General features: G+C 34.0%; 2 protein-coding genes across 3 annotated transcripts; both read right to left on the reverse strand.

Annotated features, from left to right (window-relative positions):
• Positions 1-581: 581 nt before the first annotated feature.
• Positions 582-11,302, reverse strand: mxra8b (matrix-remodelling associated 8b). 2 transcript variants are annotated; one of them, XM_051096052.1, is made up of 10 exons: positions 11,131-11,302; positions 9,621-9,647; positions 9,214-9,516; positions 9,019-9,120; positions 7,671-8,174; positions 3,394-3,552; positions 3,226-3,250; positions 3,004-3,074; positions 1,498-1,575; positions 582-1,409 (listed from the first exon to the last, which is right to left on the reverse strand). In XM_051096052.1, the coding sequence occupies exons 1-10, from the start codon at positions 11,147-11,149 to the stop codon at positions 1,384-1,386; spliced, it is 1,314 nt and encodes a 437-aa protein (XP_050952009.1). In that variant the 5' UTR covers positions 11,150-11,302; the 3' UTR covers positions 582-1,383. The 2 variants fall into 2 exon arrangements, with proteins under 2 accessions (XP_050952009.1, XP_050952010.1); XM_051096053.1 differs by lacking the exons at positions 582-1,409; positions 1,498-1,575 and having other exon boundaries at positions 3,226-3,252; positions 3,395-3,552.
• A 1,509-nt stretch (positions 11,303-12,811) lies between these two features.
• Positions 12,812-15,256, reverse strand: aurkaip1 (aurora kinase A interacting protein 1). The gene is made up of 4 exons (XM_051096069.1): positions 15,179-15,256; positions 14,360-14,455; positions 13,803-14,269; positions 12,812-13,089 (listed from the first exon to the last, which is right to left on the reverse strand). The coding sequence occupies exons 2-4, from the start codon at positions 14,409-14,411 to the stop codon at positions 12,973-12,975; spliced, it is 636 nt and encodes a 211-aa protein (XP_050952026.1). The 5' UTR covers positions 14,412-14,455; positions 15,179-15,256; the 3' UTR covers positions 12,812-12,972.
• Positions 15,257-17,092: the final 1,836 nt, after the last annotated feature.

The raw sequence follows: 17,092 nt of genomic DNA on the forward strand, positions 1-17,092 counted from the left end.
AATCGCTTTATAAGGCAAAGTAACTAGATCAAGTAAGCAGTCATTCCCTTCTGTCGTGTTTAATGCATGTTGTTGCCACCACCACCTTACCCCATATCCGTATAAAAAAAGACAAAAAGTGTAATAAAACTATACAAACGTACAATGTTCTGAAGTGCATGTGCGAGCACCAATTACATACGTTTTGGGTGATTATATATTTTCTAACAGCAGGGGGCAGCTCTGTTCTTCGCTATACTTTCTATAGTCCAGAAGTTATTGAACCCTATACAGGACATCGTCTTTTTTAAATGACGCTTATAAAATTCCATTTAAAATATAATAATGTCCAACCAATTAATTTTAGTAATGTCATTTGACAAATACTAAACTTAGCTTGCTTTAAATATTGCACACAAGCACAGCTAGTTTCCCATTGCCAGTTCTCTGTGGGACATATGACATCCATTAAAACATTGCGATCAGAATCTGGTAACAGTGCGTCTGAACATTTGTTACATGGCACTTTGTCAAGTCGATAGGGGAGATAATGGAGCTACAATGTCTTACATATAGAAATAATGAATCTTAATTACACAAAATATTTCAGAATAAACTTTATTATATTTGTAAATTGGTCCTCTACACCGACATGATCATGTATACCTCTTTAAAGATAAATGTAGAATCCAGATCAAAGAAAAACTACTGCATGAATGCTTAGTAACCTGTGTAAATGAACATCACTGACCAAGGAAAGTGAAAGATAAATGGGACTTTCTCATATTGCAAAAGCAAATAAGTTGTAACTGTACCATCTAGGCCTACATAATGCTGTAAAACATAGACTGAAAAACAACAAAAGGACCAAAGAAGTCCTGGTCAAAAGGACTCAAAATTCATACAAAAGATACATGTACATCAGAATAGCAGAAACAGTACATTTAATTGCTTTTGAGGTTCACTTGTGTACCATTTTTGACTATTTTGACCTGAAGCCACAGCTATTTGTTTGCTTCCTGAGTTTTATAAGAAATTTCCATTCAGATCCAGACACTTACAGTGGTTTCTACCACAGACACAATTTTTAAATTGTTTAAATTTAGAAATTGAACACAGAAGAGTACCAAATGCTGAATTCAGAAAATTGCTCTACCACATTTTACATACGTGTAACTTGAAATCAATAGATTACCATTATGGTACACAGCGATTACGTTAAGAAAAAGATTTCAATTGAATTGACTTACCATTATCAAAAGAATCTAAGTATTATAAGTTCATGTAAGCAGTAATTAAGCTGTAGAAAGACAGTAATTCCGGTCCTCTTCTCAACGTAAATGTAAAGTCCTTGAATCTCTTCTCATTCAGAATGCTCTGGACCAGCCAGCAGCTCACTATGAATCACTTCCATGACATTCTCTCCATTTCTTTAGATGAGAGAGAGGAAGACAGGAGAGAGTGTGTAAATACATCACAATGCTTCTGAATTAAATTGACTAATTGAAACCACATTACCTCTGTTTAGGTCGATAACTTTTGGAGAGGGATAGTTGTTTGCCGCTGCCCTTTCTTTCATTATGTTGTTCTTGTACTCTAAAGAAAAATACTTTTCTTCAATAAATGCTGACATAAATATGAAAACATGAAAAAGTATGGTAAATCACCATCTATTAATATATAGTTGAAGTCAAAAGTTTACATACACCTTGCAGAATCTGCAAAATGTTAATTATTTTACCAATATAAGAGGGATCACACAAAATGCATGTTATTTTTTATTTAATACTGACCTAAATAAGATATTTCACATAAAAGATGTTTACATATAGTCCACAAGACAAAAGAATAGTTGAACCCTAACTGCCCGCTGTTCTTCAGAAAAATCCTTCAAGCCCCACAAATTCTTAGTTTTTTGAGCAGTTTTGTGTATTTGAACCCTTTCCAACAATGACTGTATGATTTTGAGATCTATCTTTTCGCACTGAGGACAACTGAGGGACTCATATGCAACTATTACAGAAGGTTCAAATGCTCACTGATGCTCCAGAAGGAAAAACCATACATTAAGACCTGGGGTTTAAACTTTTGAATGGAATGAAGATGTGTACATTTTTCTTATTTTGCCTAAAAATCGTATTTTTTTCATTTGGTACTGCCCTTCAGAAGCTACAGAAGATACTTACATGTTCCTCAGAAGACAAAATAAGTTAAATTTACCCTGATCTTCAAATTCAAAAGTTTTCACCCCTTGGCCCCTAATGCATTGTTTTTCCTTCTGAAGCATCAGTGAGAGTTTGAACCTTCTGTAATAGTTGCATATGAGTCCCTCAGTTGTCCACCAGTGTGAAAAGATGGATCTCAAAATCATACAGTCATTGTCACAAAGGGTTAAAATACACAAAAATGCTGAAAAACCAAAGAATTTGTGGGATCTTTCCAAAGAACAGCAGGCAGTTTAACTGTGCAGGACAAACAAGTGACTCATGAACAACTATTACTAAACAGAAAACACAGCTGTGGATCATTCAGGAGTATTAAGAATCAAATGTATGTAAACTTTTGAACAGGATCATTTTAATAAATTCAACTATTATTTTCTCTTGTGGACTAAATGTAAACATCTTTTATATGAAATATGTTATTCAGGTCAGTACTAAATAAAAAATGCATTTTGTATGATCCCTCTTATTTTGGTAAAATAATATTTTGCAGATTCTGCAAAGTGTATGAAAACTTTTGACTTCAACTGTACATCAGATGTGAGACACTAAAAAGAAAAAGAGACACAAAAATATATTTTACTGGAAAAAAATCCTGTGGTAATGTAATCCGGGAATCGTTGTTCTTGAGAATATTGAAAAACTAAAACTAAAAAACCAAACCAAATCACACTTCTTTAGACTTTACAGAGCACTAGTCTGTAAGCACTACAGTCTTTCCTGGTCATTTTCACAAACTCCTGCTTTTAAATGACCGACTTCAGCTTTAAGAGAAATTATGGAAAAATGTGGTTTCGCTTACCTAGTCGCAAGTCCTCTTGATTGTAGGGTTGCAGTTCTGTGGCATCGAGCTCAATGGATGTGCTCCGCCCCCTGCCAAGTAAAGCAAAAGTCATGCTTTTATGTATTACCAAATGTAAAATGATTATTGTGGGTCTTACTTGACTCAAAAACACTAAATAAAAAATTGTGAAGCAGAACTGACAAAACTGGAGAACTTTATTAGTCCATTTTCAATCCTTACCGCTCAGACCGTCGAACCTCAAACTCTGAAACAGACAGAATATGAAATGTCAAAAGAAAGTTCCATTAGATTCAAGCCAATTAATTTTACATTTAAATGTTTCCAACTTGCAAAGCCAAACATATTTATTTTCCTGTTCATCACTTTATCCATTCCTCATGATCCTACCTTTTTTTCTGCAGTGCCTCATGGTCATAATGATTCCAATGAGCATTAACAGAAGCAGCAGGAAGATTGCCAGGATGTAGCCCACTTGGTGCAAGAGGTTAGTTTGATTCTCAGGCAGAATTACATTGAGGACATGAGGCGCATCCACCATGTTTGTGTCTGCTCACCAAGAAGAAAGAAAACATGAGAAGACCAGATGAACGAGAACTCTTAAATATATGATTTTAAAACATTTAATTACTTTCTGCTGTACTAAAAGGCAAGAAACAAAGCTGAAAAGCCAAATTGCTAGTTTGTTTTTCCCATTTCACCCAGGCCTGGCAGGCAAGGGGAGAGGGACCAGGTTTCATGTCAGAATGGCCAAAACAGGCATAATGAGTTCCAGACCTGATGTCATGCCGCAGCAATGGAGAAAAAAAAACACAAACCACCAGAATGAGAAGCGATAGTGCAGGCGGAGAGAAATACCACCACTTCATGGTCAGTCTGTCTGGAGACATTTTCCACTTATTTAGTGTCCCACAATAACAATGAGAATTTAGATTTAATCTGCTATATTTTCAGGGACTGCATGTCAGTAGCGCTTATAAGACCGAACAAACCAAACAAACTCACTGAATGCTGCTGTTTGTGTTTTTCAGTATTGTAAATCTTGTTTTTGGCTTAACAACACAAAAATGACTTCATTCTGAAACTAACAGACATTATGATTGCTTCATGAGTCAGTATGTCTCATTGTAATGAACAATGAAGAATCAAATGAGTCACACATCGATCGTAGTTGTGTAATACTGAAGCGTGTAACATTTAACAATGCAAAATGTATTGGAACACAACACATACACAAATTTTGTGTATTATTTATAATGCCAATTAATGAATAATTACAAAAATTATATTATAGACATTATATTATATACACTACCAGTCAAAAGTTTTTGAACAGTAAGATTTTTAATGTTTTAAGGAAATCTCTTCTGCTCACCAAGCCTGCATGATCCAAAGTACAGCCAAAAAAACATTAAAAATTCTGAAATATTTTTACAATTTAAAATAACAGTTTTCTATTTTAATATATTTTAAAATATAATTTATTCCTGTGATCACAGCTAAATTTTCAGCATCATTACTTTAGTCTTCAGTGTCACTTGATCCTTCCGAAATCATTATAATATGCTGATTTGCTGTTCAAGAAACAATTTTTATTAATGTTATTATCAATATTTAATGAAAAAAAAAGTTGAGGGTTTTTTTTAGGATTCTTTGATGAATACAAACATCCAAAGATCAGCATTTATCTGAAATAAAAAGTTTTTGTAACATTATACACTACACCATTCACTATGGTATCAGTAGAATGTATTTATTTATTTTTAGTAATTTTATTTAGCGAGGATGCTTTAAATTGATCAGAAGTGATGATAAAGACATTTATAATGTTACTAAAGATGTCTATTTCAGATAAATGGTGTTCTTGTGAACTTTCTGTTCATCAAAGAAACCTGAAAAAAATCTTCTCAGCTGTTGTCAACATAATAGGAATAAAAAATGTTTTCTGAGCAGCAAATCAGAATATTAGAATGATTTCTGAAGGATCATGTGACTGGAGTAATGATGCTAAAAATTCAGCTTTGAAATCACAGCAATAAATTACATTTTAAAATATTTTCAAATAGAAAAAAGTTACTTTAAATAGAAATATTTCTAAATTTTACTGTTTTTGCTGTACTTTGGATCAAATAAATGCAGGCTTGGTGAACAGAAAAAATCATGCTGTTCAAAAACTTTAACTGGTAGTGTATTTATAAGTATTTTAAAATAAAAATTGCTAGTTACCGTATCATTTAAAAACTACAAAAAGGTCACATTCAGACAATACACTAAATCTATAAGATAGCTGACTGACACGGCCACATCTCTTTCTACTTATAGTGGACTGGGGCAAAATGTTTACAGGCATGTGAAGATGTGAATCTAACACGGACCATTCCCGCTTTGCGCTTTCATGTTACAGCGGGCCAGATGTTGTACAGATGTGGCTTTTTGTGTCAAAAACCAGCCCATTGCCAATGCAAGACGGGGAATATTGTCTGAGCAATGATGGTAAAATCTGCTAACCCCATAAGAAAGCAAGACGTTGCTGTGACCTTTTGTGGGGCTGTTATAGTTTATAAAGTGAGCTCAGCCATTGCTAAGCGGAGGAAATATGATGCACTCTTTCAATAAAACCTCCCCCACCTCCTTTATGACCTATTCACATTCACATTTCTGTTGAAAACATTCACTCGTACAAACTCATCTTGAGTGTTTTGTAACACAGAGACTGCAATGCCAGAGCCAAAATGATTGGAGTGAGTCAATCTGAACAAAGACTGAAAAACAAAGGCAGCTCTAAAAACAAAAAACTAAGAGAGAGATGGAGAGATTACTGTAAAAAACCCACTGCAGACTGGAGAAGACAGAGAAGAAAAGCAAACAGAGAGAAAAAGGCACAAAGTAAATATAGTTCTCAGGCAACATTCCTCCCCCAAACCCAAATATACATGTAAGGGGAGGAGCGAAGGAGCTGATTAGGAAAACACAGAAATACATGTTTACAACTTACAAGCTTGGAAAAATTCTTTTTTCTTAAAGGAGAAGTTCACTTCCAGAACAAAAATTTACAGATAATTTACTCACCCACATGTCATCCAAGATGTTTGTGTCTTTCTTTCTTCAGTCGTAATGAAATTATGTTTCTTGAGGAAAACATTTCAGAAGTGTTTCACCATATAGTGGACTTCTATAGGGCCCGTGAGTTTGAACTTCCAAAATGCAGTTTAAATGCAGCTTCAAAGGGCTCTAAACAATCCCAGCCGAGGAAGAAGGGTCTTATCTAGCAAGATGATTGGTTATTAATTTTTTTTTTTAAATGTACTATTTATATACTTTTTAAACTCAAATGCTTGTCTTGTCTAGCTCTGCGATGCACATGCAAACTCTGTGTAATCCGGGTCAATACAGTTAGGGAATGTTGAAAAACTCCCAGTGTTTACAAAGTGAACGAGCGAGGAGGGTCAAACACCCTTTACAAAAAAAAAGGTAAACAGCAATGTAGGACGATTTTGAAATTGGATTTTGAATGCATTTAAACTGCATTTTGGACATTCAAACTCACGGGCACCATAGAAGTCCACTATATAGAGAAAATTCCTGAAATGTTTTCTTCAAAAAACATAATTTCTTCACGACTGAAGAAAGACATGAACATCTTCGATGACAAGGGGGTGAGTAAATTATCTGTAGATTTTTGTTCTGGAATTGAACTTTTCCTTTAAAGTCCTTCATCTGGCATGAAGCAAAAAAGAAAAAGATGCAGAATTTGTTTGAAGAATCATATGACAGATCTTGCCATACAGCTTGCCAAAAAAAGCACCATAAAAGTGATTCATACACATTGTGCACTATATTCCAAATCTTCCACAGCCAAATAATAGTTTTGCGCTGGAAAGCCCCCAAAATGTAAGCCTTTATTCACTAATAACAACCTAAAAATTCAAAAATGGCACATCAACGTCACAAACATTGGTTTAACGGTATTTGTGATTTCAGAAAACTTGGAAATATAGTGCTTAAGTTGTATGGACCATTTATATGGTGATTTTTTTGGTTGTATATTGACATTCCTTGGTCACTTTAGGGTCAATAGTTGCATTACAGTTATTCAAAAACTAATACATTCAAATAAATTACACCATACATGACTGGAACAAAATGAGTAAATAATGTAAATGACACAATTTTGCAATTTGCTTCTAAAAAATCTAAGATAACAAATAAAAGACTTAAAGGGATAGTTCACCCAAAGATGAAAATTCTGTCAAGTAATTATTCACCCTCATGTTGTTCCAAACCTGTAAGACCTTTGTTCATCTTCGTGCATCGAAGACTGACTCGGAAGAGAAGAAATTGTTGAATAAAGTCGTTATTTTTGTTTTGTTTTTTTTGCACACAAAATATTCTTGTAGCTTTATAAACTTACACTTGAACCACTGATGTCACATGAACTATTTTAACGAAGTCCTTACTACCTTTCTGGGCTTTGAACGTGTCAGTTGTGTTGCTGTCTATGCAGGGTCAGAAAGCTCTCAGATTTTATCAAAAATACTTTAATTTGTGCTCCGAAGATGAATGAAGGTCTTACAGGTTTGGAACGACATGAAGGTGAATAATTAATGACAGAATTTTAATTTTGGTGTAAAGTATCCCTTTAAATCACATAAAAAATATTCTCTTACTTGGGTCATCAGCAGGCAGGACAGGATATGTTTTTGGTGCTTCAGAATAAGTTTTTGATGCTTCAGTAGAGGAACGCGCTGGAGGCAATGGCTGGACAAAAGGGCCAACGATCACCCTGAAGATTCGTCTTTCATGAAGGCCACAATAGTGATGGTGAAGGTGGCAGGAATACAGGCCTTTATCAGAGGGCTGAATGTTGTGGACGCTCAAGGAGAAATCCCCCATGGAGAAGGCATCAGCTGAGATGTTCATCTTATTCCGGAGGAAAAGCGGTCCGTATTGCCGATTCTCTCCAGAGGCGTACATATCGACGAGGCGGTCTGCTCGGTCACGGGTGACCCCAGGTGCCTGCCAGTCCCAGTGGACCACCTGCTGCTGGCCCTCGTCCCTCTGACTTTCCGTCCACAATTGTCTGCGATTCACACAGGGAAGCACCACACTCTTCCCCACCAGAACCACAAACACAGATTTTTCACCATCCCAGACACGCTTTTCCTTTCGAGCTGCAGAGATTGACATATTATTAAAAACTTCCCTTCTTGTGCTTATCCGTTTATACAGTTGAGGTCAAAAGTTTACATACACCTTGCAGAATCTACAAAATGTTAATTATTTTACCAAAATATCATATAAAATTCATGTTATTTTTTATTTAGTACTGACCTGAATAAGATATTTTACATAAAAAAACATGTTTTTTGTTTAGTAATAGTAGTTCATGAGTCTCTTGTTTGTCCTAAACAGTTCTGCCCACTGTTCTTTAGAAAAATCCTTCAGGTCCCATAAATTCTTTTTTTTGGGGGGGGGGGGGGGATTTTTGCATTTTTGTGTATTTGAATCCTTTCCAACAATGACTGAATAATTCTGAGATCCATCTTTTCACACTGAGGACAACTGAGAGACTCATATGCAACTATTACAGAAGGTTCAAACACTCACTGACGCTCCAAAAGATATTTTTTCATTTAGTACAACCCTTCAGAAGCCAAAGGAGATACTTACATGTTTCCCAGAAGACAAAATAAATTAAATTTACCCTGATTTTCAAATTCAAAAGTTTTGAACTGGATCATTCAGGTTACAACAGAGTATTCAGAATCAAATGTATGTAAACTTTTGAACAGGGTCATTTTTATAAATTAAACTATTATGTTCTCTTGTTGACTATATGTAAACATCCTTTATGTGAAATAACTTATTCAGGTCAGTACTAAATAAAAAATAACATGCATTTTGTATGATCCCTCTTATTTTGGTCAAATTAACATTTTGCAGATTTTGCAAGGTGTATGTAAACTTTCGACCTCAACTGTAGATAAACTATAGATGTCAAGATTATTCTCTTACGTGATTTAGTGACGTTGAGCTGGATTTTAATGGACTGGTGGACCTTGCAATAGTGGTGATGTAGGTTGCAAGTATAGATACCTTTATCATCCATGTCCACATCTGCACAAACAAAACAGCAACACCAGAATGGCAAATATTAAATATCACAAGCCAAAAGAGTGACATGGACATGGTCTAAAAGGATAAACCTACTATTAATAACTAGCGAGAAATTTCCATCGCTGAAGGCATCTTTTGAAATAGTAATTCGTCCCTTATTGTAGTCATTATACAAGCGCTCAGTTCCCCCTGAGAACATGTCTAAGATGCGCTCCACAGTGTAATCGGGTTGGTTCCGGATCAGGTCCCAGTGCACAACACGCTGACGGTCTCGCAGGCGATCCTGCCTCCAAACCATCCGCTGGTTATGACAAGGCAGAAGAACATCAGACCCGGCTGGAACGGTAATGTTCCTTGCCTCCACAACAACACTCGGCATGGTGTTTTGTGCCCAGGCTAAAAGACAACACATACATTACATTACATATTCATTTAGGTTTATGCAGTGTGACTAAATATTAGAAAAATTCTGCCAAACAACTGTTTTGTTGGACACTCACCACATGGTACGATCAAGGCAGTCCAGACTGAAATAAGAACAAGAACACAGGTGAAGTTAAAGGTGAAGTCACATTTAATGATGTAATCTGAATATGAAAATTTGGTGTTCTGCCCAAATCACTATCGGTGTTTATACTGTTAGTATTCACATTGTCACAGTCAGTGTTATATTGTAAATGCAGACACATTACAACTCAGAACTGCAGAAGACTTATATTAGTAAATGTTGTATTTGCTGCTGCGCCAACACAAAGAAATTTACAGCACAGAGAATCCATTCATTCCCTCTCAGCAGTCAGACCTGTAATCCAGAAGATAAATACTGACTTTCTGAAGGCCTCTCCACAACAATCACTAAAAGTACAGCAGATTTCTAAGTAGGAAAAAAATATATCTATAAAATAGAAACAGCCAAGGTCACAGCACATGGACTGTAAACTACCACCATCCAATACCAGATGTGTGGTCAAGTGAGGAATGCAAGGAGTGAATTTTTGATTTGCTAAATCTATAAAATATACATTTATATACTAAGGAATTCGTTAAAAAATGACTGCCTGCCTCTGTAATTCTTTTCAATAAATTGAGGCCAAGTAACACAAAATGTCAATATCATATTATTTGTTACATTGAAAAGAAACAACTAAATGCTAAAAATCCCATTTAAAGTAAGTAAAAGCTAACTTAAATGAAAGAGATTGTTTAGTAAAGCAGTTTGGTATAAGCGTCTGAACGCTGAGCCGGAAAGCAAGTATGGCCACAAAAAAAAATTCAAAACTCCAAACCCTGTAATTATCTTTATTGGTATGACATTGTCTAAACAAGAAGACTATTAAATATTGACGTGTCTTTCCACACAAAAGACTACAATTAAGTTTAAAAAAAAAATACAAGGTGAGCAAAAATAACTTTTTGGTTTGCCCTCCTCTGTGATGCATTTTGATATATATTCTCAGACTAAGTTTTACACTCTTTTAACAGAAATAAGGGAGAATTAAGAAAAACACTGCTACGCTTCCCTGGAAAAAGTAGCACATGGAGGAAAGCACACAACATCGTTTACTATTGCTGATGTTGCAGAATGACGGTGACTCACTGACTGGTTCATAACTAATAAATATGACAGACATTGGTTAGGCTTAAGCCCTAATTTAGTGCAGCACAATAACACACACTCTTTTAAACATGTCAGGCTGTATAACGTAAAAAGATACGGAGGGGGGGGAGAAGCAGAAAGCAGCTGAAAAGATGTTTTGCCAAATATATAGACACATTAGCATCTATTTTGACACAGAAAATCTAAAAACAATGTGAAGGGGAGTTGGCAGGACGCCAGCAAGAGACTAACTGCAAGACGTAAAGACAAAGTTAATGCGCAATTCCGCATTTACCGTGAAGGATGCAGCATAGAAGACAATATTCAGAGTGTTGTGTAGGTAAAGATGTCAAAGCATTTAAAATAAGTTAAAGAAGTTTGAGAAATCGTTAAAAAACGATTTGGCTACTTACTGTATGGCACAAGAAACATGTCCGAAAAGTGGTGAAGATATTTGTTAATTCTGTTGCGCGATGAAACTGTTGTTGTTGTTTTTTTCAAGGACTGTTACCTCACCTTTTAAGTTTCGTCGACCAGCGACAGAAAACAAAATCTTTGCCGTCTGCTAGTCTGGACCACTGACATGCTCCTCCTCCAGAACATTTAGCATCATGAAATACTAAACTCTCTCACATTTACTGCAAATATTTCCGAAATTATACGGGGTTTCAACCACAACGCAGGATCGTATCTACATAACAAAAAAGTATACGGGTATTTAAACAAAACAATAAAGTAGAAAAATATATACACTACCAGTCAAAAGTTTTTGAACAGTATGATTTTTAATGTTCTCACAAAGCCTGCATTTATTTAATCCAAAGTACAGCAGAAACAGTAAAATTATTACATATTTTTACTATTTATATAGTAGAATAACTGTTTTCCATTTGAATTTTTAAAAATGTGATTTATTCCTGTAATTTCAAAGCTGAATTTTTAGCATCATTTCGCCAGTCACATGATCTTTAAGAATTAATTCTAATATTTTGAGTTTGCTGCTCAAAAAAACATTTATTATTATTATGTTGAAAAGAGCTGAGTAGAATTTTTTTCAGTTTTCTTTAATGAATACAAGCATTTATCTGAAATAGAAATCTTTTGTAACTTTATAAATGTCTTTATCACTTTTTATCATTTTAAAGCATCCTTGCTAAATAAAAGTATTAATTTCTATAATTTCTTTACCCAAAAAAAGGGGGGGAAAAAATAAAAAATACTGACTCCAAGCTTTTGGTGTAGTGTATAATGTTACAAAAGCTTTTTTTTTTTTTTTTTTTTTTCTTTAGATCTTTATATTCACCAGAGAATCCTGAAATTTTACTCAACTGTTTTAAATATTGATAGTAATAATAAAAAAATGTTTCTTGCACAACAAATCAGCATATTAGAATGATTTCTGAAGGATCATGTGACACTTAAGTAATGATGCTGAAAATTCAGCTTTGATCACAGGAATAAATTACATTTTAAAATATATTCAAATAGAAAGCAGTTATTTTAAATAGAAAAAATGTTCTTTTGCTATATTTTAGATCAAATAACTGCAGGCTTGATGAGCAGAAGATAACACTTTAAAAAAATATTTTGACTGGTAGTGTAATTTACAACAAATATTAAATATACTATTTTGGATATACATATAAACGCTATTTTAACCAATTATTTACTTATACATGTAGTATTTATGAATATTTGCACTTTAATTATTTAAAAATATATTTAATAAACATCTAAAAAGGTATATTAAAACAGTAGCAGACAACTTAAATATAATACATTAGTAATACATATAAATACTTTTAGTAAAAGCTTATAATTAACTAAAAAACATTTGACATTTAACAGGTTCTTTTATAGCATTACAGACATAAATTGTTCTTTATTTCAGCTGTTGGTTTGGGACGAGGCCTGTCCTGAGCCTCAGGACTTACCAGACAGAAAAATATTATAGTACAGTAGGCACAGAGGTGATTTGCTTCACCCTAGTGGTGACTAGAGGATATACTTTCATAAAAAAAAAAAAAAAAAAAAAATGGAGATGGGTTTTGTTTGAGTCATTTATATAAGGGACTATATGCTTTTAAAACAATACACATCACTTAGAGGTGGGAAATGAGGTCTTTTTATTGTAGTAATAAGTACATATGCAGTACATACGGATTTCAAGTCACTGTTTTGCTCCAGATGCAGTAGCAGTAGAGTGAATTGTATTATGAAAAACCACAAAAACATTTAAATAACACAGATGTTAATTAATCTCTTTTATTCTGACTCGTTCTGACATAGACTTGGGGTGCTGTCCATCCGTCTGGGCCTCTCTTCAGTCCAGCTCGCCTAACAATCCGGGCAAGATCTCTTTCAAACTTAGCCTGAAAATTTAAGAAATAAATTAAATTGAACAAAACACATCAGTATGGTCTCTTAATGTAAATGTCTTGTATTCACAATGCTTCCTTCCTCCATTACCTCCATTATTAAAAAAAAAAAAATTGGAATTAATTTTTACTGTATCTTCTAAACTGCAAAAAAAGTGATGCTCTTCCTCAGTATTTCTGCTATATTTTTCTGTGCAAATGTCTAAAGAATCTTACATCAAGATACAATAAGAAATATTATTTTAAAAGAAATTAAGTTTATGATTAAAAAGTGAGAAAGTGAGGTAACGATTAAAACAAGAACAAATATTTGCCTGTCAGCTCAAAAAATCTTAATTTCAAGGGGAAAACAAGTTTCCATGCCTCATGTTCTTGCTTTAAGCATAAGCTCACTTCATTTTGTTAGATTTCTCAGAAAACATGCCTTCCTATGTTAAATTTTGGTATCACAAAATGTATCTTAATTTTAAAATGTCTAGAAAAAAATAAAGAGAAAGACATGTATGCAACATTTAATGCCATAACTTATGTCCTTCTGCTCCGATTTATGATCTTTCTAATTTGTTGAAGGGTGAATTAAGATTTTTAAAAACTTTTTTATACCCGAAGAAATCCTGAATATACTTACCAATTGAAAACATTTTATCACATTAAAAAAAAAAAAAAACACATTATTTACTATAATAATGATGACTAACATAACTGACCTGTTTTTTCTTTCTCCTGACATCTCTCACCCTCCTCCTCAGGAACTTGGTCCGTTTTAGCAGCTTCTTGTATTTGTGCCTGTTCATCTTCCTTCGTCGGATCTGCAGTACGTTCTTGCAGTTCAGTGGTGTTGAGCTTTCTCCATCTTCCAGTACTGGCACCGCAAATGGAGGCAGCACCATGGATTTTCCCACAATCTCACCTTCATCCAGAGGCGGTGAAGCCTCCAGCAATGGGGGGAGAGAATAGCGCAGAGAAAGCCAGCTTTCCAAGGGTGAAACCGATAGTTTACGGGGCACAAGAACCTCCTCTAACTCTGGCTCAAAAGGTGTCCATAGTTTGGGTGGAAGTTTGTTGTCAGCAGCTGAAGTAAAGCATCTGTTTGAATACTGAAGAGCTCTGAAATGGATAGAGTGACAGTGTTGCACAACACTGCATAACGCCTGGCTCTGTTTCTGCAATGAACCTAGAAAAGGAAAGAAAAATTATGGAGCGTTGCACAATGATTATTTTGAAGAATTAAATGCATTCTTGGCACAACATTGAACAAGCTTACCAGACACTTTGGAAAGCAGGTTCAGCTGTGAAACCACCCTTGGAAGAAACATGGCTTTTAGTCCTATGGCCTTTGCACCCTCAAGAGCATCATGAACTGAAACACAAAATACACAGAATTTTTCACATATTTTCTTTGTTATATAAAGATCACATTGAAAGTATCTTGGAAACTTTTTGCAAAGCGTTTATTTATTGCTATTTTTTTCTAGCATAAACATAAAATGCTTTAACATTTACATATTTTATTGTTTTTTTAAAACGTCATTCAGGACCCAGAATTTTCATTTCAATTTTTTGTAACATTTTAAAACTATAATAAACCAAACACAACGTAAAATAGTCAAACAATATATATATATATATATATATATATATATATATATATACATACATACATATACACACTTTTTTTATTTTATAATTATTCCTATCATTTTTACAGAAATTATGGTAACTTTGCTACCAGCAAATTAACTGCACGCTTTAGATGAAATATGAAAGTGTAAAAATAAAAACGATTAAAAATATGATGTATTTAAGACAAATAAAACAGCTAATAAAATCACTAAATGCTTTGTCAGTAATGTGTCAGAACTGATATAGTGATAGGAATGACACAGTATATACTACAATGCAGCTCACGCTGGAGGATCTTCCATTCAAACCAGTAACGTTAGCAACTGTTAACGTTAGCTGGCTTCTTAGCTTAAAACGATAACCGTTAGCATTACCTGATACGTATATATATACATTGATACATTTGTAAACAAATAGGCAACTCTTTAGCTTTTTTAGAAATATCAATAAGATTACATACCTTGCCTGTACAAAAATGTTCAATGTGACTCTGTCTACTTCCGGTCCATTGAATATGGACGTTCCCCTTGAAACGGATTTAACCTTCAAAGGTTCCGAGCCAGATGTGTCTGGTTAACGTTACAAATAGCTGTTGTACTGTATGCCTGAATCGAATCAGGTATTTGCTTGAGTGCTGAATCTTACTGAATTATGTTAACGGATAAATTCGTTTGTTTTGAGAAGTGTAAACGACACCAAATCAAAATATGGTCAAATATACACCAAAAATGAGCATTGTCAGTGTGGATAAGAACGAATGAAATATCTCACAATCACAAACATTTTAAAAATAGATTTGTTTTTTTTTATAAAACAATCTTGTTTATTAAACAATCTAACATTTAAAAAAAATAGTGTCTTTCTCACGTCTTGATGTCACCTGTTTCTCCTAAAGATGGCGCGGTTTTTCAACAATCTGAAACCGTATAACTAATCACAGTTTGCTTTGCAGGTTTCCTGTTTTTTTTTTTTTTTTTTTTTTTTTTTTTTTTTTAGTTCTTTTATTGCTTTTTGTTGTGTGGTTATTTTTTATAATACTTGTGTTTATTGTTAGGATTGCAATTTATTTATTGCTATCTGTAGCTATTAACTACTTATTATGTCATCCATTTGTTACTGTTTTTGAAAAGAAAATTTGGTTGAGAATAACAAGAATTCTTTTCATTCTAAATAGGCATATGTGACCCTGGACCACAAAACCAGTCTTAAGTAGCATGGATATATTTGTTGCAATAGCCAAAAATACATAGTATGGGTTAAAATTGTCAGTTTTTCTTTTATGCCAAAAACCATTAGAATATTAAGTAAAGATCATGTTCCATGAAAATATTTTTGTAAATTTCCTACTGTAAATATCAAAACTTAATTTTTGAATAGTAATATGTATTGTTAAGAGCTTCATTTGGATAAATTTAAAGGCGGTTTTCTCAATATTTTGATTTTTTTTTCCACAATCTGATTCCAGATTTTTAAATTTCAAATAGTTGTGCCAGTTTTGCCGATCTTGGTCAAATGTTGTCCTATCCTAAAAAAAATTGTGGTCAAGGGTCAGAGGAGAAATGCAGTAATAATAAATAAATATTGGCACTTGTGTAATTATAACCATGAAACTCATTTCCTGTATTGCTTTAGCTAGCAGCACTATTGCACATCCTTGCTTATGTAATACATTCGGTCTGTTGCCTGTTGTGTACCTTTGGTTGATCCAAAAGGCAGGACTCTGACCATGAAGGTCATGAACTGTCTCAACTCACTACCATATATCTGCAGGAATTTGGTACAGAACCAAAGACCGTGACATCTCAGTCATGGTATATTTGATATTCTCTTGAAGAGAAGCAGGCAAGATTAATATAGCTAATATTAGATACATGCTGTCTCATCTGAGAATTTCCCGGGAGTTAGAATCCATATGCGACAGTAACATCACCAGCCAAGTCATGTTATGTAAGTAAAGTGTTTTGCCAAGACTGTCTGCCATTACAATTCACGGTAGCCAAAAAAACACATGTGAGCAGAAACACCCACAGAACTGTCAACACTGTAAAGTAACTATAATTAGGTCTCATTGTTTTGATAAGTCTTATGTTTATAAGTTTAAATTTAGTCAGAATCATATCTTTAAACAGAGCAGTTAAACAAAAATAAAGTGGAAGTGGTGATGATAGTTATCGCTATCTGCAAGGCAAGGTGAATAAACATCTGGAATAACTGGTCCTACAGGATGTCAGTTAGTCAACCATAAATGTTTACAGTCCAGCCTTAAAATGAAAACAATAGAGACCTCTAGGTGTTTTTCTGTAGAGTGTTTTATTATTAACCAGTGGATATCTTCAACAAGATGATGATAGTGTTTTGTTTTGTTTTTTTCTGG

This window comes from Labeo rohita, chromosome 23, assembly GCF_022985175.1.
Source record: "Labeo rohita strain BAU-BD-2019 chromosome 23, IGBB_LRoh.1.0, whole genome shotgun sequence".
Lineage (NCBI taxonomy): Eukaryota > Metazoa > Chordata > Actinopteri > Cypriniformes > Cyprinidae > Labeo > Labeo rohita.